The sequence below is a fragment of the Equus caballus genome, chromosome 1, assembly GCF_041296265.1.
Source record: "Equus caballus isolate H_3958 breed thoroughbred chromosome 1, TB-T2T, whole genome shotgun sequence".
NCBI classification, from domain to species: Eukaryota; Metazoa; Chordata; class Mammalia; order Perissodactyla; family Equidae; genus Equus; species Equus caballus.
In genome coordinates this window covers 88,449,162-88,476,189 of record NC_091684.1, presented here as the reverse complement: position 1 = coordinate 88,476,189, position 27,028 = coordinate 88,449,162, and the positions used below count along the sequence as shown (strand labels likewise).

At 41.0% G+C, this 27,028-nt stretch overlaps 1 protein-coding gene across 7 annotated transcripts in view; it reads right to left on the bottom strand.

The window, feature by feature from the left end:
• Window positions 1-27,028, bottom strand: part of TARBP1 (TAR (HIV-1) RNA binding protein 1) — an 84,484-nt gene that overhangs the window by 2,602 nt on the left and 54,854 nt on the right. For 3 of the 7 annotated variants that reach the window (XM_023647324.1, XM_023647316.1, XM_023647330.2), the window contains 6 exons: window positions 26,488-26,598; window positions 24,094-24,243; window positions 18,633-18,719; window positions 8,948-9,144; window positions 4,354-4,435; window positions 2,240-2,411 (listed from right to left, as the gene is read on the bottom strand). In XM_023647324.1, the coding sequence (XP_023503092.1) occupies window positions 2,240-2,411; window positions 4,354-4,435; window positions 8,948-9,144; window positions 18,633-18,719; window positions 24,094-24,243; window positions 26,488-26,598 (799 nt within the window). Of the gene's footprint in view, window positions 1-2,239; window positions 2,412-3,438; window positions 3,528-4,022; window positions 4,120-4,353; window positions 4,436-8,947; window positions 9,145-18,632; window positions 18,720-24,093; window positions 24,244-26,487; window positions 26,599-27,028 lie in introns of all 7 variants that reach the window. The other 4 variants (XR_011437797.1, XR_011437796.1, XR_011437795.1 and 1 more) reach the window with 3 other exon arrangements.

Genomic DNA, 27,028 nt, shown 5'->3' with positions numbered 1-27,028 from the left:
AAGGAAATGGCTCGGGCAGCAGCAGGACTGGCGTTGTGCACAGCATGCAATGGATGGAGGGTGATGGCTCAGATAAGATCACAAGGACTTTGTATATAATGATAAAGAATTATTCTAGAGATGGGAGCCATTAAAGGGTTTTAAGAATGGGGATAACAGTACTGGTTTTGTGTTTTAGAAAAATCCCTCCTAAAAGTGACATGGGGATTAAGTTGGGGCTGGAAAACCATGTAGAGGCTTTTGCACTAGTCCAGGCAAAGATAAAGACAGTCTAAATTAAGTCAGTGCAAGAGGGGCTAACCAGGAGAAGCCAGATTTGGGAGGCAGAATCACCAAGATCTGGTATTGGATGGGTGTGGCAAGAGACAGAACAGGGAAAGGATGACTTCTATGATGACGGAGTGACGCCATTAATAGAAAGGGTACATCGAGGAGCCTAGTTTGGACAGACAGGCAAATTCAATTTGGATATGTTGAGTTTAAAGAATGTCCAGTACTCTCAGGAAAGAGGCTAGGCAGAGACAAAGATTCGAAAGTTACAGTTCTATAGGTGGTTGTCTCAAGTTGTGGAAATTAATAAAAAGGTTCAGGGAGAGCTTGCAGCACAGAAAACCAGGCCAATGAAAACATTTGGAGGATACTAACATTTAAGTCTCAGCACAAAACCCTATTGCAATATCCCTCTCTTTACCAAAAATAAACAAACTAAATAGACCTCTCCAGCTTTGTCCCCATCCAGGTAACACCTCATTCCTCTGCTCTACTCTGCGGCAGAACTCCAATCAGTTGTCTCTACACCTTTCCTCCCTCCCAGTCTCTGCTCAGCCCACCCCCGTCAGGCTGTTTCCACAACACTGATGAAACAGCTCTGTCCCCATCTTTTGTCCCCAAATCTTCACATTTGCTGTTCTCTGTTTTGGGAAAGCTCTTCCCCCAGATCACTGCTTGCCTTGCTCTCACTTCACTTAGGTCTCTGCTCAATGTCAACTCCTTAGAAAGCTCTTTTTAAGCCTTTGTCTCTCTCTTCACTCTGTTTTTTTTTTTTTTGCACAGTACTTTTTACTAACTGACATTATATTACATATCTGCTTAGGGCTGTCTCCCCTGTAGGAATGTAAGCGCCATGAGGACAGGGACTTTGTCTTATATCTACTGCATAAGATGCAGTCAATAAATCTCTTGTTGAATGAATAAATAAATTTAAGGTGATATGTCTTAAAATGCATTAGTGAACCACCTAGAGTGTTTGATAAAAATGTTCTTTTTCAGAACTCTCTTCCAGACATACTGAATTAAAATCTCAGGGCAGAACCCGAGTTGTCCAAGGAATTCTTGAAAACATTAAAATTTTGGAGAACTACAAATATAAAGGACAAGTAGGGGAGCTCATAAAGGAGAGTGAGGAGTCGGATTGAGGAGGAAAATCAGGACAGCAAGAAACTAGCAAATAAAGGCTACACAAAGGTCAGGGATGATAAGAGAAGAGCTTCTATTTAGGTTTTGTAATGAAGGAGACAAAGAAAATTTCTGATTTTCTGCAAGAAGTTTCAATGGTAGTTATGGGTTAGCAAAGAGTCAGAACGAGGACAAAATGTGAGTGACAGAAATGATGAGACTGTAGACTACTAATACACAACTATTAACATTAGTTGTGATTTCTAAAATGGGTGGGAGACTTGATGCTTGGCTTCCTTAGGGCAGCAGGACTGTGAAGGGAGGGAGGAGGAGCGGGGAAGAGGAGTGAGCAACAGAAGGAAATGCGCGTCCTAAAGAAACCCAAAGGGAAGAAGTAGATGTAAAAAAAGGTGAAGGCACAGGAGAAAGATGGTAACAGATGACATGATGTCCAACCAGACAGAGAAGGGACTAGAATCAAGAGCTCTGTTTTATCCCTAAATGAGACAAGAAATTTCATAATTTAGCCCTTTTTGAAAGCTATATTTTTACAGAAATATATTGTGGAAGAGCAGTGAATATTAATTAACAATAGTATTTCAAAGAAAAGAGAAGCCACTAGCTTTATATAATAAAGTATATCAGGCTGTTTTTGGCTTTCTATAGCAAAGCTAACTTTCAGCTGAAAGTACTAGTCAAAGTTTTACCACCTTTTTTCACTGGCTTTTCTCTAAGTGGAGGAGCAGAGCTCACCACGTCAATGAAAAGTCAACTACCTGTCCTAAGTAACTTAAATCAATAAGCCTAACCGAGTCAACAAGGGAACCAGAGCGATTCTCTTTACCTCTGTCCTGCTGAGCCCAGTCCCCTGGTTCTAGGTCACAAAGTTGAGTGGAAGAAAGGTACCACTGAAATCCTGCATCTAAAGGAATGTCAGTGAAGCTGGTAAATTTACCAATGGCAATCCACTCATCTTCAACAAGGCCTGAAAGGCGTGGAAGGATGTAAAATATGGTCTGAAAAGAAAATTGCAAAGTCTTAATTTTTTGCCCTTAAAGATAACAAAGCAATACATGATAACATGTTTAAAGTACAACTTATTGTTACTAATGTATTCTCCCAAACTATCATATCTGATCAAATTACACACTTTCATTTACGTCTTGTAGCAATTTTCTAGATGTATTTCTCATTTTCTAAGAAATGAGGGGATTAATTTAGGAAATCCTGGAGATCAGGCAGATCTTCTACTTTGGTATTCGTAACTGCATGTAATAAACCTCCGTGCTCTTAACAAAAGCAGAAAGTGTTTTGGAATTAATCAGCATTAATGTTGGAGAACATTTGGATAAATGCCATTTATTGATAACCACTACCTTCATAAGCAATCAAGTTCAAGCTCTTCTGATGCCAAATCTCTACTCCCACTAACATTAGACAAATGTAGAATCTAAATTTGGCCTTGACTATATATTAGCTGTGCGATGTTAGACAAGCCATTTAGCCTTTCTTGGCTTCAACTTCCTCATTTTTAAAATGTGGATAAAATCAGGTTACAACAGCATAGGAAAGTGTTTTGTAAATGGCACAGCGTGACACAACTGTAAATTGTAATTATTTAGTTATTACATCAACAATCCTCATTTCTTTTTCTTACCTACTAAAAGAAAACTGAGAACCAGACTATCATCAAAGGTGAAAAGGCACATAAGAAGCAGAAGCACAAGCAACAGGCAACTTAAAAATGAAATAAATTTACAACAATGTGCAAGTCTTCATAAAAGTTTTTAGAATAAATATGATTTTCTTCATGCTAGCAACATTTGTGGAACTTTAAACTGCATAATGATTGCAACTAAATATTTATTAAGGAGGTACTAAATACAGCTTCAAATACATAGAGAGACAGGGTTCTTGCAAGCCATTATTTTATTTACACTGATGGTTATGACTCCTATCATTAATGGAGAGTAAGATATATAAATACGTGAGAGTGAGGCAGTCGCAGGCAGGATGAGGGAAAGAGGGAAGCAAGGGACTTACTCCTGCTGGAGACTGAATAGAAAGGCTGGTTAGCACTAGAGAGTTATTAAAGGTCCTTCAGAAAGATGGCAAACAAAGCATTCTGGGCACTAAAGAACACAGAACAGAGCATGTTAAAATCCTAAATAATATTTGCAACGAAGCAACAGAAAGCACACATTATTGTTCTATGATGAATATCTCACAATATATATATATTTTTTAAAAAGTTAGCTTATTAGTAATCAAAAAAAACTGCTTATGCACAGTAGCTAAATTTACTGATACTTCCAAGTTCTCTAGAGGAAAAGTCCTGGGTCAAAGGTTTTAAATTCAAAGCCAAAACATTATAATTATAGTTGAAAAAGGGAAAAAGTAATATGATCTATACAAATTTTAATTTACATATTAAGTTAATTAACTTACATGCTAATTGTAATAAATATGTTTATGGTTCTTAAAATTATGTAAACACAGTTACAATCATGAGGTGGTGTGTCATTTGCTATACAATTTTAGTCACCCAGAACCTAAAAAATGCAATTAACGAAAGAGATCTTTTTTTTTTTTCATTAACAATTGGCTTCATTACGACAAAATCTCACCTGCACCAATGTTCTCACTCATTTCCTTTTACTGTCAGAACAGATTTCTGTTTAGAGTTAAATACTCCCCCTTCCAGTGTTTACAAGCAGACACTGCCTGAGAAACAGAAAGTGAAAATGACTAGCCAATTTTCACTGCCTAAGAGGGACATGCAAGCAAGTCATCTGCATACGGGACAACATTAAACTCAGAACTTTACAATGTTAAGGTGAAGTTCGCAAGCAAGGGGAAAAAATTAACCTAATCATAACCCTTCCACAACTATGGCAGAAAGGAAGCATGAGGGTGAAAGACACAGTACAGAATTTACAAACGATGTTCTCTGCTCACCTCCAGACAATAATCCTTAAGAGGGTGAAATGTTGCAAAAAAGAAATGCTCTTGGATGCGTTGCCAATTCTTCTTGGCATTCCTAAGGATTAAAGATACAGCATGAGGTACAAACAAGTGCAACAATTCTGGTAAGGGGGGGAAATCAATTAGATATCTTAAAGAGGTGCTGCAGAATTTAGAATGAATGAACATTCTGTGAATTTTATCCTAAGATTTATACACCCATATCTCCAAGATCAACATACTTTAAACACTGGCTGTAAATCCGACCTTTTCAAATGAAACTCAAAGACAGACACAGAAATTAAATAACTCTCTCAAAGTCATACAACAATGATCAACAAGAATGAAACCCAGCTCTCCGCACTTAAAGGATGGGATCAATCTAGCGGAGCGTGCAGAGCCTGAGCTCCATCAAACGTGACGGGAGGCAGAGATGGTCGTCAACTGGCAGTGATGGGAAGACCTCATAGGAACAGCCTGCCAGAGACACAGCTTGAACCCTTGGGGGAAAAGAATCTAAAAGAGAACTACATAAGTCTCTGGCAGCAAATGCTTTTTTTTTTTTTTCCAGGAGAGAAAACCATTACATAAATCACTTTTTCTACTCTCAAGATTCACAACACATAGCCAAACTGTTCCAACTTCCATAACCAAACAAATTTAATATGAGCAGGCTTTAAATTCTTAACACATTTGTCAAGTTTAAAAAGACAAAAGAGGTAGGGATAAAAATCATACAATGTGACCAGCAGGTTTCAGTTTAAATTCATGACCCACAACCCAAAAGCTGAGTAGCAATTTCAAGCTATTTTCCTGGCAAGATGGCTCTCCTGTTATGGCCAGTGTATCCTCTTCACACCCCAAACTTCCCAGCTGTCTTCTCACCTCTCTCACCATCAGCAGATGGCCGTGCCTCACACGTCACTGGGGTGAGAAACAGAAGACTCAGATGACAGATCTTCCATCTCCTGCCACCTCCTTATGCACCTGTCCTCTTTCCCTTCCCTTTCAAGAGATTCTCTTCCAAGGACAATACCCCACTATGTGCTCAAGATCCCAGTCCCTTGGATTTTCCTCCACCTCCCCCCTTCTGAGTCTTCCCCTCTTCTCTCTTCTGGCCTTTCCTTCAGCCTATTCAAAACTGCTTTATGTCTAATCTTAAAAAACAAAAACCTTACTAAAGTCTCCATGAGCAGGGGACTCAGCAACTCAATGGAACAGAAGGTAGCTGTTAAAAGATCACCCATTTAGGAGATATCACCTTTGGTAGAGACGAGAGGAAAGAAGAGAGGAGAGGAGACTGTCTTGTTTTTATTGGATACCTTTCTGCACTGTTCAGTTTCCTAACCACGAATTCCTATTTAAAAACAACTAATGTGGGGGCTGGCCCGGTGGCCAAGTGGTTAAGTTCGCGCGCTCCACTTTGATGGCCTGGAGTTCGCCAGTTCGGATCCTAAGCGCAGACCTACACACCACTCGTCAAGCCAAGCTGTCGCGGCGCCCCACAAAGAAGAACTGGAAAGATTTACAACTAGGATTTATACCTATGTACTGGGGCTTTGGGGGGAAAAAAAAAACTGATGTTACCAAAAATACTATAAAAGCCCTCTTTGACAGCACATCCACCATTAACTATTCTTCCCACCCCACTTTACAGAGAAGTCTTTAGAGAGAATTATTTGCACAACTTGGCTGTGTTTTATCTTCCTCATTGCCCATTTTTTAATAATTAAAGATATGAAATATTTTAAATATTCAAGTAAAGAAAATAACAGACACCAATGAACTTATCACCTGGATTTCACAAACATAAATATACTGTCCCATCCACTCTTCAACCCATTTTAATGGGTTTCTACTCCACCAACTATGGCACTGAAATTGCTCTTGCTAAATCCAGTGGGTGCTTTTAGGCTCTTGCTTTCCTTACCTCAAATCTGTACATTTCTCTATCCCTCTACTAATCTCAAGAGAATCTGACTCACCATTTTCCTCCCATTCGCTCTTACGGGCCTCTGATCTGCTCTTCACACTTTTAAAAATGCAAAAGCAAACAGGTGATGACATTCTGGAGTCTAAACTCTTCACTGGCTTCACAATTCTTGAAATAGAAACTGGCTTCCGCCCGGCTCGGCCTGGCCGTCGCGTCTCAGCCGCTGCTGCGCGCCGTCCTCATGCGCTGCTCCTCTGTCAGACCTGCCTTCTGCAGCGCTCTGAGCATATCAGCACATCTCCCCCTCTGCGCTTTTCCAAACACGGTCTCTTTTGCCCAGAAATCATTTTCCTCCACTCTTCATTTGCCTGATTCCTATTCATTCTTTAAATTGTAATTTAGACACTACATTACTCACAAAAGCCTTCTCTAAACCACCCGGACTAAACAGTCTGTTTCTCTCATCACACTCTTCACTCTTCCACTAGAGTACTCACCGTGATTTAAATCTCTTTTTATTCATATGGTTATTTATTTGATGTCCATCTGCACCTGACAGTGAGCTCCACGATGCTGGAAACTTCCTCTATCTGGCCTGCAGCTGGTCCCCAGCACTAGCCTTACCTGCCACAAAGCTGACTCTTAGTAGGTGTGCATTCAAAGCAGAGATGGCTTACCACCCAGGGGTCCTTATTTTTCTTAGTTATATCTCCTAGCTGCTACTAGGACTTTTAAAAGAATAAGTTATTTCTTAAAAGGGTGTTTTATTGCTTAGTGAAAAATATGAGCTGAGCCAATTGTTTTTAGAAATCAAAATACAGCTACCAAGAATCTTGAATAGCATCACCAACCAACTAAAACATGTCAACACCAAACAATAAATCATGATTTGCTCATAGAGAACACAATAAACTGACCCACAAATGCCTGTCTGCATGTTAAAAATTAGGTCAATTTCCTCAGACTTCCTTCTGCTACGGACAGGCTAAAAGTCCTGGGATTAACTGTAAGCTATGGCCCCTGGTTACTTATCTCCAGCTGTCAAACACAAGGAGCACACTGCACAGAGGCAGGAGTGCGTTCTGTTAATATGGTTTCATTAAATTGTACATTCAAGTATGATTAGGAAAAACTTCTGCAGTTTGAGTTGGCTTTCTACATGATAACACAAGTGTTATCCTGAAAAATATTTACGTCCACATCTACTCACGTAAATAAACTCAGCCAAATATTCACCAAATACAAGAAACGATAAATATACGCATACCCACACACCATGAAGAAACGAGACTTTCATGATCACTTGAAAAAGATCAAAGATTCTAGTTGCTGGGATACACCTGGAAAGTCAGGAATTCTAGACAACGCTGTGGTGAATTACTAATTGTAGTGACTAGGCTCTTGGCACCAGCATCTGAGGCAGTTTTCCAGGACACAGCACTGTGTACGACATGCCAGAGGCATTCACCAGCTCGCTCTGCTCCCTTGTCCCTCATCTATGACCCATCCTATCTCCCCACCTAACTCTTGCCTCCTTCTATTCTCTCTTCCCTTTTCTCTCTCATGTAACTATATTTTAGTATTTACATTTGCTGAATTAAATATCTTTCTCCTGAGCCCCCAAAACCTCCTTTACCTACTTAGTCACACAAATTCCTCTTTTAACAAAGGTATCAAAAGTTAAGGTAGGGAGCAGGGTCATAAGGCAGTTTTTGGCCACAGAAGTAGCTCAGGCCCAGCACCACATCAAGCTTCGTAACGGCTCATAAACAGTCTTATCTGTACCATGTGCTAACTTGATGGTCAAGGCAAAGACCCTACATGTTATTGGTTTTCCACACACTGTTTCATATGCCTAATATGCTGCTTCCAACCTTTATCTGTTTGTTTATGTAAATTAGTGAGTGTTTTTGAGCCTCTGAAGAAAAGCTTTTTATGTTGATATTGCCTGGGTCTCTGAAATTTATAAAACTCCCAGCCTTCCAGGATGGTGACAATCTATGATGATAATGACAAAGTAAAACAACAACAACTTAGGGATGAGGCAGTACATTCGGATACCAGGAGGTGCTGAGGATACTTCTGCTGCTTTTGTGGGTCACCTTCAACCAGCGATGGGTGTGGGAGAAAGGGGGCCTCACAAAATCTGGGCCATGCCCCACTCCCCACCTCTATCCACAGCAGCAGTGTTCTATCTGTTTGATATTGAGCTTCTGTATAGGATTTTGTTTGAGGAATAGAGTTCTCTTAGGAAAGAAAAAGAAAAAAGCTTCCAGCTTTAACTAGTACAACTGAGGCATTAGGAGTATGTCTTTAAAGTCAGATCATGCTGTTTCTCACCAGCTCCTTGACAACAAGGGTGACGGCATTTGGCTATACCGAAGAGAAACATCTAACAGGATGGAAAAGATTATTTATAAAATAAATATTTTTTATAATCAAGGATGAAAAAGCAGTGAAAGGTCAAGATGGAGCTGGCTACAATGAGAAGTGTATTAAACTGTACATCAAACAGTGAACTGCTTAAACTTGGCCTTCCGGGCTCTATGGGCTCCAGCATGACGGAAGATGAGATGCTAATAAAACTGGGGCGCCTTCGACATCTTCTCTGTGCGCTCTAGTGGAAGTACAGTGGAGGGTCCAAGGTTTACTCACCCTGCGCCGTGCATGTTTTCCACTTGATTCAGACTGGATTCAATAACAGAAGTGAGAGCATCAAATTCTTCAACATGCATCGTTTTACACATGTTCCAGATTTTCTTAAGAGCAACTAATGCATACAGTCGAATACTAAAATTGTGATTGAAACACCACTGCAGTACGATAATAAGGGCTTGCTTCAGAATTAGTTTCTGAAAAGAAAAGGGAAAATTCTTCAAATGTAAACATGGACCATTTTACCCTTGACTGTATAAACAAAAACAGGGTATACAAATGATAAAAAGACTACACAGTAAATCTTATTTCACTGGTTTTGCATTAGCACAGTGGCTTCTCATTTATCCTTCTCAGATAAATCAGGTACACTGGCATTAGAAATTTCCTTAAGGGCCAGCCCGGTGGCGCAGTGGTTAAGTGCGCATGTTCCACTTCTTGGCGGCCCAGGGTTCGACGGTTCGGATCTCGGGTGAGGACATGGCAGCGCTTGGCACGCCATGCTGTGGTAGGTGTCCCACATAGAAAGCAGAGGAAGATGGGCACGGATATTAGCTCAGGGCCAGTCTTCCTCAGCAAAAAGAGGAGGATTGGCAGCAGTTAGGTCAGGGTTAATCTTCCTCAAAAAAAAAAAGAAAGAAAAGAAATTTCCTCAAGAAAGAAAATATTCTCCCAGCTCTTTGGCTTCATTTCTAATGCTGCAGTACATTTTTTCCCCATGCTCCAGTGCCTAGGTTAACTTGGACAGAGTGCTTTCATGCTCACCAATATACAACCAGAATGTTTTGGAAACAGCCTCCATCACTTATCACGTTACCTTCGGTTGAAAAAGTTAGAAATATTCTTTAAGAGCCCCACTTTTGGTGAACTTGGAAGTGCTTCTAAAGCAAAGCACCTCATAAAGTGCTGTCTTTGATTCTGAACTACTGTTTTCCCTAATGGTGATCTTGGACCCACATAGCAGTGAGTGGTGGCAGGAAAATTAAGAAATGGGGAGAAAAGTAGTAAAACAGTTTAAACTTCCCTGTAGTCTTTTCCTGTGAACTCACAGACTGTTCCATCTTCATAGCCTGGAGATTTCATGCAATGATCGTCCCTGTTTTTTAAAACCACACAGTCTAACAACTGTTGAAAGGCAAAGGAAGTGACATATATCAACGTGGAAACCAGATAGACTCAAACTTTTAATAAAACATCAGGAGCTACCTTGATGCTCCCACAAAATGGGTCATCTGTAAATAAATGTTCACTGGGCTGCCAAGAGTCCTACTGTTGGTTTCTCTGACTGATTAAAAACAACCTTATTTACAGAAGTGTTTACCAATACGTCAGTATGGTTAACAGCTCACTTCAATTTCCCAAAGCTTCTCTGAGAAGGACAAAATATAAATAACTCTCTTTATCTCATTCCTTTATTCAACATGTCATCGACATTTATCAAAGGTCACTGTATGGCCAGCTGTACAAGGATGCTATTGGGAGATAAATAAATATATACACACACACAAATGTATAACATACATACTACCAGCCTACATGATGAACGTTAACAAATACTGTCCGTTACTGGGGCACGGTAAAGTGAAGTGACTAGTCAGGGAAGGCCCAGCTAAAAAGGTGACATGGGGGAAGAGCAGTTTTTAAGAAGAGGCACAAAGAAGGCTGATAGCATATTAGATGTATATCTAAGAAAAATCAGTAAATGAAATGTATGGAAGAGCAAATATATTTACTTGGCTACAAGGAAGATCAAAGAGAAATGTCATAGGTAGCACAGGAAAATGGCAACCTCTGAATGATACACGATTAAGTATTTAGTTCTAATCTGGAAGTTGAAAACCAGGCAGGTTAACCAAGGCAACCAAAATATCATTGGAAAGTAATTTAAAAATTTTTAAAAAGAGAATGTGAATAATTAACTACCAATATTCTATAGTCCTTTATGACCTTATGAAGCACATGTGATAATATCTAAACATATACTACCTACACCATTAATTATGTACTACAGTGCTATGCATAGCATTTTATGTATGTTGTTTTTAATGTGTACACCTCAACAAGGTAGGTTTTATCATCCCCCATTTACATATTAGATAACTAACGTGAAGAAGAGGCAAACCTGAATAGTATTAGTGAAAGGATGGTCACCCCAAACATGACCTGCCCCAAACACGACTCTTGATTTTTCCCCAAAACCTACGTGGGGCCTGACTGCCCCTGTGCCCCATCCCTTACTCTGTGCCAATCGCTCTGACCTCCTTTGGAACGACAAGGCCGTTCTCACCTAGGCCTGCATTGCTGATCCCTCCGCCTGGAAAGTCCCCTGACCCTCACGTGGCTTGCTCACCCACTTCTTTCAGGTACTTGTTAGAACCAGCTCCTTGGAAAGGTCTCCCCTGAACCCACTTTCTGAAATAGCTGTCCCACCCCAGGCACCCAACCTCTAGCCCCTTATCCTGCTTTCTTTTTCTTCAAAGCCTGTGTCAATAATCTTTATTTATTGTCTCTCTCCCCCACCAGAATGAAGGTACTTTGTTCTGTTCACTGCAGAATCCACAGGGCCTAGAATAACATATGCAGAGACATAAGATGCACAGAACAGATGTTAAAGTGAGGGAGAACGAGGGAGGGAGGCAAAAACTCAAAATGACTTCTTCCAAAATACCTTAGCCAACAGATGGCTTGTGGCCAACTAAATTCACTGCACATCCCATCTCTATGGTCTTTGCTCATTATCCAAACGTAAACTCCACCGGTTCTCTCCTTTCTCTTCTAGCCTTCTCCGGAAAGAATATCTGCTTCCTCTCGTCTGACCTGATGTCACGCTGCTCTCCCTTCCCTTCTAAATCTTTCCAACTGTACCTTTCAGAGCTCTCATCGCACGGGAAGTTCTTTAACCTCTCCCTAAGCTTTCGTTCCCAGCTTCCTAAGCCAGCAGAGGGTCTGGAGCCTTTTCAGTAGTCGGTGTGACTTCCAGACCATTACATCCCCACCATCACGTAAAAAACCATGACCTGCCTTTCTGTGCCCTAGTCATACCCTAGACCTTGTCATAAAACCTCTGTTCTTTTTTCTAAAATCTTAAAATCAGGTATTCCAATTTCTGACCCAAAGCATTTATCTACAGTCTATCTTCTGGTTACCCCACCTCCTTCCCTTGTGTACCCCTCATGTATCACTGCAGTGGAATTCATCAGTCACAACCTCCGTGTTGCTAAACACTATGGATTAAGCCCTTATCTTTCCCGACCTCTCCAGGGCACTCGACTCTCTTGGCAAAGGTCTCTTCCTACGACGTGAGAACACCACGTAAGGTTGTCCTCCCACCCTCTTGCTGTTCCTTCTTGATCTCTTCTTCTCCTATCCCTTACCTGCCGGTGTTCCCCTGGGTTCTGTCCTTGGCTTCCTTATTTTATTAGGCTGCATACACTCTGTGAGTGACCTCATTCATTCCCATGGCTTCCATCCATTCAAAGTTCCCAAGCTTGTGGACCACAGCTGCTTTTCTTCTTTTTTTTTTTTTTGGTGAGGATGATTGGCCCTGAGCTAACTTCTGTGCCAAACTTCCTCTATTTTGTATGTGGGACACTGCCACAGCACAGCTTGACAAGTAGTGTGTAGGTCTGTGCCTGGGACGTGAACCCATGAACCCTGGGCCGCCAAAGAGGAGCACACTAACTTAACCACTATGCCACTGGGCCGGCTCCTGCTTTTCTTCTTTTAACTGAAATTGTTACTGAGATAACTGTAGACTCATGTGCAGCTTTAAGAAATAATACAGAGATCCCTGTGCCCCTTGTACACTTTGTCCAGTTTCCCCAAAGGCAACATCTGGCAAATTTTAGCACAATATTAAACCAGGATGTTGACACTGATTCAATCCACTGATATAATCCTGATTCCCCACTTTTACTTGTACTTGTGTGTGTGTGTGTGTGGGGGGGGGTTGTATTAAGTCTTATACAATTTTATCACACTTGTAGGTTCACAGATCTATCCACCATCACAGTCAAGACACTGAACAGTCCCAAGGCCTAAGGATCCTTCCTGTTGTCCTTCCATGACCACACCCACCTCCTTCCTATGCTCCTCTCCCCCATGGCCAGTTTTTGTATTACTGGCACAGTATTTTGAAAAATATCTGAATTTTAGTCTGTCAGAGTTTAGCTGCAGAAACAGAACCTGGGTAGTCAGGCAGAAATGGATCTTCATTACAGAATCACTGGAAATGCTAAAGGAACAGACTCTCAGCTCTCAGTTGAGCTGTCAGGAGCTACACCACTGAACCAGGCTACCCTGCCTCTCTTCTATGACCAAGCAACCTCAATCAGGAAGCTTCAGCTGCTGCCGCAAGATCCTGCACCATGTCAGGCCTACCATAATTCATAGCAGCAAAGCGACACGTTGCATCCTGCTTCTGAGTGTTCACGAAGCTAAACACTGGGACCTCGGCTAACAGCACCTCAGAAAAAACAAGCACCTCCATGACTTGACTTGTCAGCAGAGGCTCACTTCTGCCTTCCAAATCCTGTGCAAATGCACTTTACCTGAAGCCCTAGGTGCAAGAATGCTTTAAAAATAGAGGTTTTAGTTTGCTGGGCTTTGCAGCCCAAGGCTCACTAGAGAGAGGGTGTGATGAAGGCTGAACACAGCTCCAGCGTATCTTCCCAGCAGTACTAGAGCTCCCCAGGTCACCTCCCTCCCACCACGCCCTCTGGGGTACACCAACTGGCAGCACTCACTGATGCCATGAGCCTGGCCCCTTAAGACACTGAGTTGTGATTCCTAAAATGAGGACAACTCCTGAATCGTATTTCCTATCAGACCTCCTTCCTGAGCTCCAGACCTCTATACCCAACTGCTCCCTCACAAGTCCATGTGGATATCACACAGGTAACAAATTCAAAATTCTATCCTTAGTCATCATCACCTCCCCCAGTCTGTTCCTTTTCCTATGTTCCCTAATTCAGTGCCCCAAGGCACCCCAACCCTGGCGGCCCAAGTCACTTTCCTGTTTTGCATCTGTCCCATCTAATCCATCACCAAGTCCTGGTGTTTCTCTCTACCGCGTACCTGTCATATCTCCCTGCCACCGCACAGGGCAGGTCACCATGAAAGCACTCGCAAATCACCACAACAGGTTCCTAACTGGTCTACCCATTTCCAGTTTTGCTCCTAGATGACCAGTTCTACACACTGCATTCACAATACACAGATCTGATTGTGTCACGTTTCCGCTTAAAGTTCCACAGCATCATCCCAATGCCCCTTGGATAAAGTCCAAATTCCTCATACACTGAGCACTTACTGTATGTCACACACCATCGTTGAGCGTGGAAAAGTGGAGTTTTAAAAATATTAAATCACTTGACCAAGTTTATGCACGAAGTAAGAGGTAAAGCCAAGATTTGAACCCAGGTCTGTTTGGCTCTAAGGCTCATTCTCCCAAGCACTGTGCGAACCTCCTTGACATGCTTTACAAAGACCCGTCATGAGATGGACCCCGCTCTCGCTCCAGACTCACACTCTGTTCTCCACCTCCAACCAAACTAATGTCTTCTGCATCCGTGATGGTGCCAAGCATCCTTCCACTCAGCCTGCTAACTCTTCCCCATTGTGTAGGTCTTTGTACTGAACTGGAAGTCTTCCCTGCAGACCCAAGACTGAGAGGTCTCTGCTAGGTGCTCCCACAACCTCTGCACTTCCCCCACCAGAGCACACATCACGTTTGTCAGCACGCTCCTCTAGACAGATCTGTGTCTTGCTTTCCCCTGTATCTCCATAGCCTAGTGTAATGCTTAGTAACAGTAAGCACTAAAAAATATTTTGAATGAATGAAATGGAAGCCTTGATCCCAAACTCTGACAGGTATAAAGAAGGACCAAAGATGATTCAGAGAGGAGAGAAACTAACATTCCATGAGTACCTGATACTTCGGTGTTATTTAATCCTTACAATAATCTTTTGAAGTAGGCAGTGTTATGTCCACTTTATATAACGGGAAAACTGAAGGAATAAAGTCCAATGCCCTGCCCTGGGCTACAGGGCCCAAGCTTCCCCTTTGAATTTCTCACCACACCTCTACAGCCTTAATCCTTAGTGCATGCTTTATTTAGATGTCCTTAGTTTCTGCTAACGCCCTTTTCCTGTTCTGGGATCCCACTCAGGATACCACGTTACATTTAGGTGTCGGTCCCCCTAGCCTCCTCTGGGCTGGGACAGTTTCTCAAACTTTGTGTTTGATGACCTGGACAGCTTTGAGGAGCAGTGGTCAGGTATTTTGTAGAATGTCCCTCAGCTGGGATTCGGGTGATGTTTTTCTCATGATTAGACTGGGGTTGTGGTGTTCTGGGAGGAGACTGCAGAAGTAAAGAGTCATTTCCATCACATCAGGTCAAGGGTACATAGTATCAATATGACATCGCTATCACCACTTTCCCCACTGTAAAGTTACTCTTTCCCCCTTTCGAAACTCTACTCTTTGGAAGGATGTCCCACACTTAAGGAGTGAGGGGTTATGCTCCCTCTCCTTGAGGGTGGAGTATCTATACAAATCATTTGCAATTCTTCCCAGGAGATTTGTCATCTCTCCCATTTATTTATTCAATCATGTGTTTATATCATTATGGACACATGGATATTTATTTTATACTTTGGGTTGCAATTCACTATTACTTTATTTATTTCGTTGCTCAAATTGTTTCAGCTTTAGCCATTGGGAGCTCTTTCAGTTGGCGCTTGTGTCCCTTTGCATACCCATCCCACATCAGAGTGTGTGTGTGTGTAGAGCATTTCCTTACTTTCTGATATTACAAGATGCTCCAGACTTAGCTTGTATATTTTCTGCCCCAGTCCTAGAATGATCCATTTCTCCACAGAGCCCTGGTTCTTTGCATTAGAGAATGATATTAGAGATCTGGGAGCTAGGTATATAGTACTTGTAAGTGAAAAAAAAAATCCATTATAATTTTCAACAAGAAATACAATTCTTCTGTGAATTGTACATGAAATCTGTGGTATTACCTGTGATCATCTGCCTGGCCAAGATTGGGGTACAGCACCTGTTAGTTCTTGAACAACGCTGACACTTACATCAGTGTAACAAGTTCTGCTGCTGAATAATAGGAATACTACTGCACTGTATTTGCTGACAAGGTTTGTATACACTCACAAGCTGACAGGGCAATACATGACTGAGCACAGTTCAGAAAGGGATTTTTCCCCGTTTCCTTTTAATTTCCATAGAACATTTAGTGCTCTCACCTCTGTCCTGTTTGACAGTTTTGAATCTTATCTATTTAACACATCTCATATACAGGTTAAGTACCAAAGCACAGTAATCCTCGCTTAATCCGGCGTTTCACTTCCCACAGTCCAAAAATATTAAATGGAAAATTCCAGAAATAAACAATTCCTAAGTTTTAAATTGCACACCATTCTGAATAGCATGATAAAATCTTGCTGTGTCCTGCCCAGGACGTGAATCATCCCTTTGTCCAGCAGATCCCGCAGTATATGCTCCCCGCCCATGAGTCACTTCGTCGCTGTCTCAGTGATCAGATCGACTGTCGTGGTATCGCAGTGCTTGTGTTCAAGCCACTCTTATTTCACCTAATAACGACGCCAAAGTGTAAGAATAGTGACGCTGGCAATTTGGATATGCCAAAGAGAAGCCACAAAGTGCTTCCTTTAAGTGAAAATGTGAAAATTCTCAGCTTAATAAGGAAAGAAAAAAAATTGTATGCTGACGTTGCTAAGATTTATGGTAACTTTTGTTATAATTGTTCTATTTTATTATTAGTTGTTGTTAATCTCTTACTGTGCCTAATTTATAAATTAAACTTTGTCATGAGTATGTATGTATAGGAAAAAAACATAATACATACAGGGTTTGGTATGATCCCGGTTTCAGGGATCCATGGGAGGTCTCGGAACATGTCTCCCAAGGTAGGGAAGAGGGGTGACTACTATAACACACTTTGATGAGAAAGAGAAGTCTTAAAGGACTGTTTCCAAGAAGTCTCTGAACAAAAACACATTTATCAAGTAACAATGGAGTTTACAAATTGGAAATGAAGAGAGTAACAAAGTAAACCAGTTTGGTCTTTACTTAGGTAACTCAGTTTACATTTTTTTCCCCCAGAAGATGCTGAAATTGAGATTATTCTATCCCACTAATCAGCATTCCTTTATCTGGATGTTTTGAAAATAAAAAACAAACCTAAATTGTGTAATAAACAGCAAGTACAATACAGGCTTAATGAAAAAAACATGTTATTTATACCAGCTCTAACAAGAACATCTTCTAAGACGAATTCATTTTCAAAATTTGTCTAAACTGTTGAGCCGTTTCGTCCACTTTGCAATGGTACAGTTTCCTGTCTATCTTACCTTTGTGGAGAGATTGTAGGCAAATCTCTTGCCTGCACACATTTAAAATAGAAAGATAACATTTGCTGTTATCTGATGCTAGAGCTTTCTTGATCTTACCAGAGGGTGTTAGCACAAGTTTTCACATAACTTTAACTAACACACTGCCATCTGGCTGACAGACACTGGAAGGCACCATCAATTTTAAGATACTGTCGTGATTTTAGAGGTTAAATGTGGTGGGGAGAAAGGTCTATCTAAGGACTGATGCAATAGGTTAACTACCAAATTTGATTGTTACCACTATTTAAAGACAAAAACACAGAAAATTTCTAGGAAAACTTTTTTCCTCCTATATTTTTATTTCACTCTCAACACTAAACAACACTTCTTATTTCCTATATTAGGTCTTCTCCTAGAGTTTACAACATATCAGTACGTTCTTCTCTGCAGATTCAATAAGACAGAAGCTTGCTCTAAATCTTACTGACAGGTTTTCCTAAATGCTTCACAGTTGCCATAGTGAGTAACCAGAATTAGCTAAGATCTCTACTTATCTGTGTGGTAAACCACCAGCGAAATTTCTCTAAACCTGAGAAAGAACTGCCCTTCACAGTCCAGATGATGACAGTCATTTCATATCAACCTTCAATCACCCATAGCTTTTAATACTTCAACCATAAGTTTCTTCGCACGAGCATTTGTTGAATAACTATGGCAGTCAAGGAAGAGTTAAATGCAATCAGGGAAGTCCTATTTAAATAATCTTATGGAAATGCTTGTATAAAATCAAGAATCATATCACTAAACATTGCTCATTAATTAGTCTACAGATTCAGCACGTACTCAGCCACACCCCAGTGTGTCCATGTGCAAGTGGGTAATATCCTACAGTGTACTTGTGTCTGAGTAGGTGTGCACATTGCGGGGGCAGTGGAAGAAAATGTAAAAAAATACAAGGGGTACTCTACATCTTAAAAAAATTAGTACAAATATCTAAAATTCTATCTTGACAGTCAAGTTCAAACTCTTCTTTTTTTTTGTTTTTGAAGAAGATTAGCCCTGAGCTAACCACTGCCAATCTTCCTCTTTTTGCCGAGGAAGACTGGCCCTGAGCTAACATCCATGCCCATCTTCCTCCACTTTATACACGGGATGCCTACCACAGCATGGCTTTTGCCGAGCAGGGCCATGTCCGCACCCAGGATCCGAACCGGTGAACCCCGGGCCGCCGAGAAGCAGAATGCGTGAACTTAACCACTGTGCAACCAGGCCGGCCCCTAAACTCTTCTTACAGACGATCTAAACTCACCTTTTCTGGAATATTTTGAGTAATAATGTCCAAATGAGACAAAACTGATAAAAATGTACAAATGCTAGTTTTAAGGTTTTCTTCACCCTGAAAAAAAATCAGATAAAACAGTCACTCAGGGCTTACTGTGAGCCTGGGTACGTGCAAGGCACAGTGCTGGACACTGTGGGGCCCAGAATGTGAAGTAGACATGGCCTGGGTGGGGATATGGGATTAAAAGCAAAGAAAGGAAAGGAAATTTCCTAGAGCCAAATGCCAACATGCACTACAGTCAGCAGACACTTACAAAGTACTAAGTTAATTGTAAAGCAAGTGGCAGAGCCAAGGGCACACCCGCTCCAAAAAAGGTGAGGGCTCTAGGATGGAGATGACTGGAGTAGAGAAGGGGAGAGCACAGGGGAAAAATGAGTAAGACAAACAAAGACACAGAGGCAAAGGCAGTAAGACATGAAGAGACCGGCATGGCAGGGGAGTGGCAGAGACAAGGCTCAAAATTTCAGTGGGACCGTGTGGACCACTTTAAAAAGCCATGACTAGCCATGTAAGAGTGTTAAACTGGAATTTAGAAACCTTCCTACTAATAGTGATTTGGAATAACACGTTATTTTTGTGATAATAAACTGATGGGTGCTAGATAGAATGGAAAGAGACAACAGACACTACAGTTCAGTAACTGCTCCAAAAGGCAAATCAGATGATTAGTTCCTTATATAACCAGTAGTTGCTGAGTCTCCTATTTGCCAGGTACTGGGCTGGAAACAGGGCTAATAGAAACAGATAAGGTCCTGCCTTCATGGAGCTTAGAGTCTAGTGGGGAGCAAAGACATAATCAAATCAGACAATAAATTAAAATTCCAATTATAACAAGTACTATTTATGTGCTATGAAAATCCATAAGGGGATCCAAACTACTCAGGGAGGTAACTTCCTTTAAGAAATGACACAAATGACAAGTGAACTGAGATCTGAAGAAAGAGAAGCAGTTACGTAGATGAAGAGGAGAAAGAAGACCATTTCAGGTGGAGGGCACGGCTTGTGCAATAGCCTGAGAGCAAAAGGACTTGTGATGAGCACAAAAGGTCAGAAAAGGTCAGGTGGTATGCAGTCACACCAGTGGTACCCAACAAACCAAGCTTCCCGGGATCCAGGCCCTAATGCAGGCCCCTCCCACACTGGGAGGCTTGGTCGTGCCATCTACTTTGGCCAGTAGGTAAAAGAGGCTGGGTAAGCACATACACATGGAGACGTATCCTCCTGGAATGCTCACTCTTGGAACCCTGAGCCACCAAGGAAAGACATCCAGCTACCCTGCTGGAGACATGCAGAGAGAACAATGCCCGGCCACCACAGCTGTTCCCACTGCTGCAGCTGAGTGACGAATGTGAGTGAAGAAGCCATTTGAAGTCCCACCCCCAGTGGACCCACATGAACTGCCCAGCCAGGCCCAGTCAACCCAGAATCATGAAAACTAATAAAACGTAGTTCACATCACTGGGCTCTGGAGTGTTCTAGCATTAGAAAACTGAGACAATCAGTATGACTAAAGTGCAGAAGTGGGAATGTGGTACACAGGGACTGGAGAGGGAAGAAGGCATAAGATCACATGAGACCTGCAGGCCACTCTGAAGACTTCTGGTCTTCATTCTGACAGCAACGTTTCAAGCAAGTGGATAACCTGATCAAATTTTTTATTTTGAAAGACCTGCTCTGGCTTCAGTGTGGGGAAGAGACTGAAAGGGAGGCAAGGAACAATGTAGGTGGCTCAGTAAGGGAAGCACTGCAATGGCTGACAGTAGCTTGGACCAAGATATAACAGTAGGGATAGAAGGCAGATAACTGAGAAATAGTTAGGAGGTAAGATCAACAGGATCTGGTCACGAATCAGACATGGAACACGAAAAGTGTTAAGATTTCTGGTGTGTGCAACTGTATAGATGGCGGTGCTGTCCACAATAGGAAGGAGATCAAGTCTGGGGAAAAGATAAGGCACTTGGTGTTAGACATCCAAGTTTTAGATGATTTACAAACATTCAAGGAGAATATCTAGAGTGGCGGTTAGCAAACTCTGTAAAGGACCAAATAATAAATAATAATACGTCTGCTGCCACATAGTCTCTGCTGCTCAACTCTGTCATTTCAGCACGCACCCATAGACAGACAATACGTAGATAAATGGGCGTGGCCGTGTCCCAGTAAAACTTTGCCAGGCTGAATTTGGCTGTAGTTTACCAACCCCTGATTTAGCACTTAGGAGAAGATGTCTGGAATACAAACATAAATTACTGAGTCATTCACATCAGACAACAAGTGAATACATGACTTAGGACAAAACTGACTATAAAACAAGGAGAAATTAAGGAAAAAAGTCCTAGCCTTGGGAAGCACTGACATGCTTCTCAAGAAAAGAAAGCTGGGTAGAGAGGGAAAAGCCTGGAAAGGACACAGACAAGAGGGAACAGAGGGGCAGGAAGACCAGGAAAGCGTGTCACTGAACCAAGAACTAAGTCGTCGTCAGCAGCATGGATGGAGCTGGGAGAAGAAGAGGAGGCTGACAACTGACTCTGGAAATAGTGTCTTCTGAGAAGTGACTGAGCTGGAGCTGGTCTACTGAATTGAAGGGTGGGCGGGGAGGATGTGGAAAAAAAATGGAACAATGGAACACAGACGCCTCTTTCAGGAAGTCTGACTATGACAAAGTAGTGAGATAGGGTGATTATAGGAGAGGGATGAGAAGTTCAGTATAAACATCCATAAACGATGAGACTTGAGCACATTTAAAAGCCAATGGAAACCATTTGGTTAAGAAGAAGAGATTGAGTATAGGAGAAAGACTGATAGCAAAAGGTGCCTAGGAAGGCAGAAAGGAGGAACCCAAGGGCACACAGAAGAATTATCTTGAACAGAAGATTCAGGTCCTTTACGGTAAAAGGAAGGAAGAAGTCTGGGATGGATAGGGAGGTAAGTAGATTTGTACGACCGCTGGTGAGAAGATAAAGGTATTCCTTTTATTTTCTCTAAAAAGTAAAAGTTAAGGTCATCTGTTTCCAATAAAGGAAAAAAAGAGTGTAGTGGATATTTGCCTTTTTTTGGATATCTATCCTGAATCCTCTTCCAAGTTTAGGGAATGCTCCCACCTCACAGGTCTTGTGGGAAGCTGAAAATGTCAGATATTCATTTTCCCCGCCTCCTTGCAGCTAAAGAGAAGGCACCTGACCTGGGTTGAGAACTCGTATCCCACAGAGGTGGAGCGCATCACCACGCAGGTGGCAGAAGCAGCTGGCGGACAGCCGCCTCCAGCTACAGCGCTGCTGCGACGGCCCCACACGTCCAGTGGAGTGAAGCAAGGGCCCCAGTGGACCAGGCCTCTGGCTGCGGTTCTGGAAACCGTGGAGCCCCCCTTGTTCCTGCCTCTTTTCCAAGCGGGATTCTGTGGTTTTCTGGGCATTCTGTAAGCTAGCGAACTCCCTCCTCTCCACTGCCTGTTTTAAGTCCCTTTTTCACTCAACCGGCAAAAGTTATTTTATTTGATTACAATAAAAAACCCTGATTGGTGTCCACAGGAAAAGATTTGAAGAGAATATACCAAATCTGAAAGCTCTTTATGAAAAGTGAGAGACTGAGCTAAGTAGAAAACCTTAACAGACCTGCCAGCATTCCAGAGGATACTTGAGTCAGGAAGTCTCCGAAGACACCAGAGCCAACCTGTCTTCTGTGAGAACTTCTCAGGCAGTGCTGACCCACGAGAGAGCAGACAAAATGAACCAGGCTAATGGAGCCACAGATCTGAGAAGCAATTCAAGGAAAAATGACGGAATTTTTTCTTAATTACATGGACATGAAGAGGAGAACGAAGAGGCAGAAGAGGAACCTTGGAATAGTGAGAAAAAGAAAGTGGCTTTTGAAATTAAACAGACATCTGAATTAAAGCTTTGTCATTTCTTAGTCGTGTGATGAGTTCCCTAAGCTCTCTGAACTTCAGTTTCTTCAGAAGTAAAGTGCAAGAACTCCAACCTATCTTTCAGGATGATTGTGAGGATGACATTGCTACCGCTTATTGTGACGGCCAGGTTTCCAGCTAGGAGACTGGAGAATGAAGGACAACAGAAAGGGGAGCCAATTTTAGGGACAGGTACTACCATCGACTTAGTTTTATACAGGATGAAATTTGAAGTGATCATGTGAGCATACCTAGGAGGTGGCCGGAGAGGCAGTGAACCAGCAGAAACAGGGTTTACAAAGCAAAGAGGCATAGAAAGAGAAGCAGAAGGGTTAAATAAGGATTCTTAAGACAAAACCAAGCATAAGGGTTGGGAGAAAGAAAGGAAAGACAAGAAAGAAACAGAGATGTAATCGGCTTAAGAGGAAGGGAGCTATGACGTACACGGCAGCATACTAACAGCTGTAGAGAGCAACAACCACTGTGAAGGAGAAGGAAGACGAAGACAAGGAAAACGAAGACAGGCTGTCTGTAGCTGCAGATGGAGTCCTCAATGTGTGATTTCTGAAAATGCGGTGGGCCACAGCGGTTTAATAGAACAAGAGAGGAAGGCAAGGATCACTCATGCTCAAAGTTTAACAGTAAAGATGACACTAGGACGATGGCCAGATGGAGGAAAAGTGAAGAGAATAAGACTGAAGAATTCAGAGTCAAGTCCCAGAAGGAAATACAAACAAGGACACAGGAATAGATGTGAAAAAGAGAACAGATATTTCTTCCCCTGAAATAGAAAGGAAGAAACAGAAAGATACTTTGAGGAAGGCATCCTCATTTCACACAAGGTAGACGGCAAGGTCATTCATTAAGAAAGGGAAGGGAGAATTTGGGAACCAACAGAGCTGATGTTTACAAACAATCTGTCATTTGTCAAGAAGCCTGCAACTGTAAACTCTACCACTAATCTCAGTATCAATTCCTTAAAAATTATTTTTAAGATGTAAAAAAGGTTGGGGAGGGGCAGTGAGGGGTATGCACGAGGGTACAGAGGAAATAAGAACAGAAATGAATTGATATTTGTTTTCAGCTGGGTAATAAGGGTTCCCTTCTAGTCTCTCTACTTTGGTTATGTTTGAAATGTCCCCACTAAAAAATTCTTTAACATGTGAGGAATGCATTTAATTCCTCATTCTTATTTCTAAGATCAAACAAAGATATCGCCTGGTAAATAAGAATATAGAAGGCACCTATTTCTCTTACTTCTTAATAACAAAAGCCTTTTCCACCTTTATTTTGTTGGAATAGAAGAGCTCTCAAATAAAAACTTTGATATACTCAAGATAAATGCCAGGGATTTCTGTCTCCTAAATTAATTCAAATCTTGCAAAACACAACTTAGGATGTCAATACATTGTGGAGAGGGCAATTGACAGTCAAAAAACAACTATTCTAGTGAAACAAATCTCCCAGCATAGCCAAAATCTTTTCTTAATTTAAAAAAATATTAAAAAAATCTTCTTTACTTACATAAGAAAAACAATCCCAGAACTTCGGAAGAAACTGAGGGAATTTATGAAGAATCAATATAATAATCCATTCTATAAAATATTTTATGGACGCTTGATTATTGATGAAACCAGCCTGGAAAATCTTGTCAATAATTCTATTCAAGAAATTCTGAGAAAAATAAAGTTCACAAATTAAACTGTTATGTTACGGTTATTAGTTTAAAATTTATTTTTATTAAGATATAATTGACATATAACATTGTATAAATTTAAGGTGTACAACATGTCAATTTGACACATTTATATATCGCAGTATGATGACCACCACAGTATCAGCTACCCCCTCTATCACTGCACATAATTATCATTTCTTTTTTGTGGTGGGAACAATTAAGATGTAGTTTCTAATGCAAACGGTTATTAATTTTAATTAAAAAAATATAGTCACCATTAAAAAAAAAGCTTAAAATTTTATTGTAAGTAATTATTGCATCCATAACTTTCCAACCAACAATCCTAAAAACTGTTGACTGAAAGATAATGACGAGGTACTTTTACTGAGTACTTTACATTTTACTTGGACATCAATTCTGTGAGGAAGGTTATTATTCTCTGTATTTTTAGAGGGAAAGGAAAAGATTCAGAAAGTTAACTAACTTCCTCAAAGCCACTTATCTGGTAAGTGGCAGAATTCAGATTCAAATCAAGACCTACCAAGATGCCATGGGCTTAAAATTTGGACCCAGGACAACAGATGCCAAAGTCAGCGGAGGTAAACAAAACCCAGGAGAGCAGGCCTGGGGGCCCTCGCCTTCTCTTCCGGGACTGCTCATCCTGCCTCTACAGCCTCCCCAGTCCTTCTTGCCAAGACCCTGAACTCCAAAATCATCCTCCCTTGCCCCACCCTTCTCTCCAAAATCACACTTTTATCTGGGTAACCGGGCATACTCAAGCAGCAGGTAAAAAACATCTCCTCATATAAGCATATAAAAAATTAGATTTATTGTGCATATTGCTTTATTTTAAAGATCTATTTTAAGAGAACTGCTAATTGGTAGAAGGGGAGCAGAAAAGCTCATTTTAAGCCCCCAAGACAGTGTTGTAAAGTAGAGCACGAATTTAAGTCAGACTTGGTTTTGAATTCCAGCTCCACCTTTCGCTAGCTGTGTTACCTTACAGGCAGGTCACCCTCCTCTCTGAACTGCAGTGCCCCTATGTAAAATGGGAATATTTATGGCCTGCCTTGAAAGACTGTTACGAAGGTTAAATAAAACTGTAAGATAGAATAATTTAACATCTTAGCAGTGACTGTTCCATAACAAATATGCTAAGTTTTCTTCTTCGTTACAGACCCTGCCCACTCTGACACTTCCCCCCACCCTCCAACATTATCCATCTCTCTGGGGAGCCTTCCCATTCCTAAAAAAAAAAAAAATAATGCATTTTTCTGCTTAGTGAAGTATAATATACACAGTATTTTAAAAGGCCTATGATGAAAATCAGCAGCCCCCGTTACAAAGCCACTACTACTACTCCCCAAAAGGAACTCTTTTAGCTATTTCCTCTTACAATTATCCAGTTTATTTGGATATACTTAGAGTTATTGAAATATTTATCTCTCACAGATATAACGCTTCATAAAATGGTATTTTTTAAAAAGAGTTTTGATATGTTTTAAAAATTCTCTCAAACATTTAAAAGAGTGAGGACAACAGTAGGAAACTAAAGTCTGAGGGAAATTTTGCATTCAAAAATGCTTTAAAAAAATTCATGAGATATACCATCACTTTCTCATGATGATGATCCATTTTCTTAACAGGAATATTAAGCAAAGATGATTAGAGAAATCGGCTCTCCAGGCCACTCACCTGCTTCTTGCCTCCTCAGGGAAGAGAACAGGTAACTTTGGACAGAGAGGTTTAACAGAGAGAGGTCTCGGCCTTTGCTTAGCTGGTTTGTATGGCTACACTATTCATGAAATTAGGGGCAAGAAAATCAACCCTGAGAAATGACAATCCCATCCTAAATGATGCAATTTGCCTGGTTTCTAGAGTACACAGATAATCCAAACAATAACACTGCAAAATAACTCAGCTGTGGGAAATTCGGAGTTAACCTATTTTCTAATCAAATGGCATATAAAACTTTAAATAGTTAAAATATTACATTTATAGAAGAAAAAATATTCAATAGGGCCATGTAAACCAATTTCCAATTTATTTCTACAATAGCTAATGGCCTTGGTATTCTTTCTGTTAAAAAAACTTCTGAATTAACTTCAATTTTAAGAACCGAAGCACAAATTTTAAGCAGATTACTTTCTCAATTTTAAAATAGCACATGACAGTTTCTACTAAATAGTTTATTCATATGAAAACATTATGCTAAAATATATGTACAATATGTGTCATACCTGATCAAATCTGGGGAAAAGTACAAGCAGAGTCTGCCATATTCGGTTTTTCACTCTGTGTTGTTGAGAATTCACATAATATCGAGTTCTGGACTTGGACACCACTTCATCCTGCAGAGGTGGGGGGATTGATATTAAATTATCAACTGAACTTGTGATTAATAAAAATAAAATCAATGACAACTTCAAATTTAAAAGGTTTAAACTGGGCATAGGAGCCCATTATCCTCCACAAGGCAAAAAGAGGATAAGACAGACACTTTCTTATTACAGTTTTTTTGGTTTCCTTTTAAAACAATGAGTTCAGTTGCTCTTGTTTAACTTATGTGCTTTTAAAACTAGAAAAGGAACCATACAACTGTATTCAGTATAAAAAGTATTTGGAAATATCCTTTTATCTCTTTGTGGCCAGTGAAGGGGGAGACAGGGAGTCACGGGGGTGAGTAGAGACTGAGGTATTTGACATGTATTACCATGCACCAATATAGGCACTGCTCATTTTATGGCCCTTTGTCTTGTGTGAATATGGAACAACGGTATC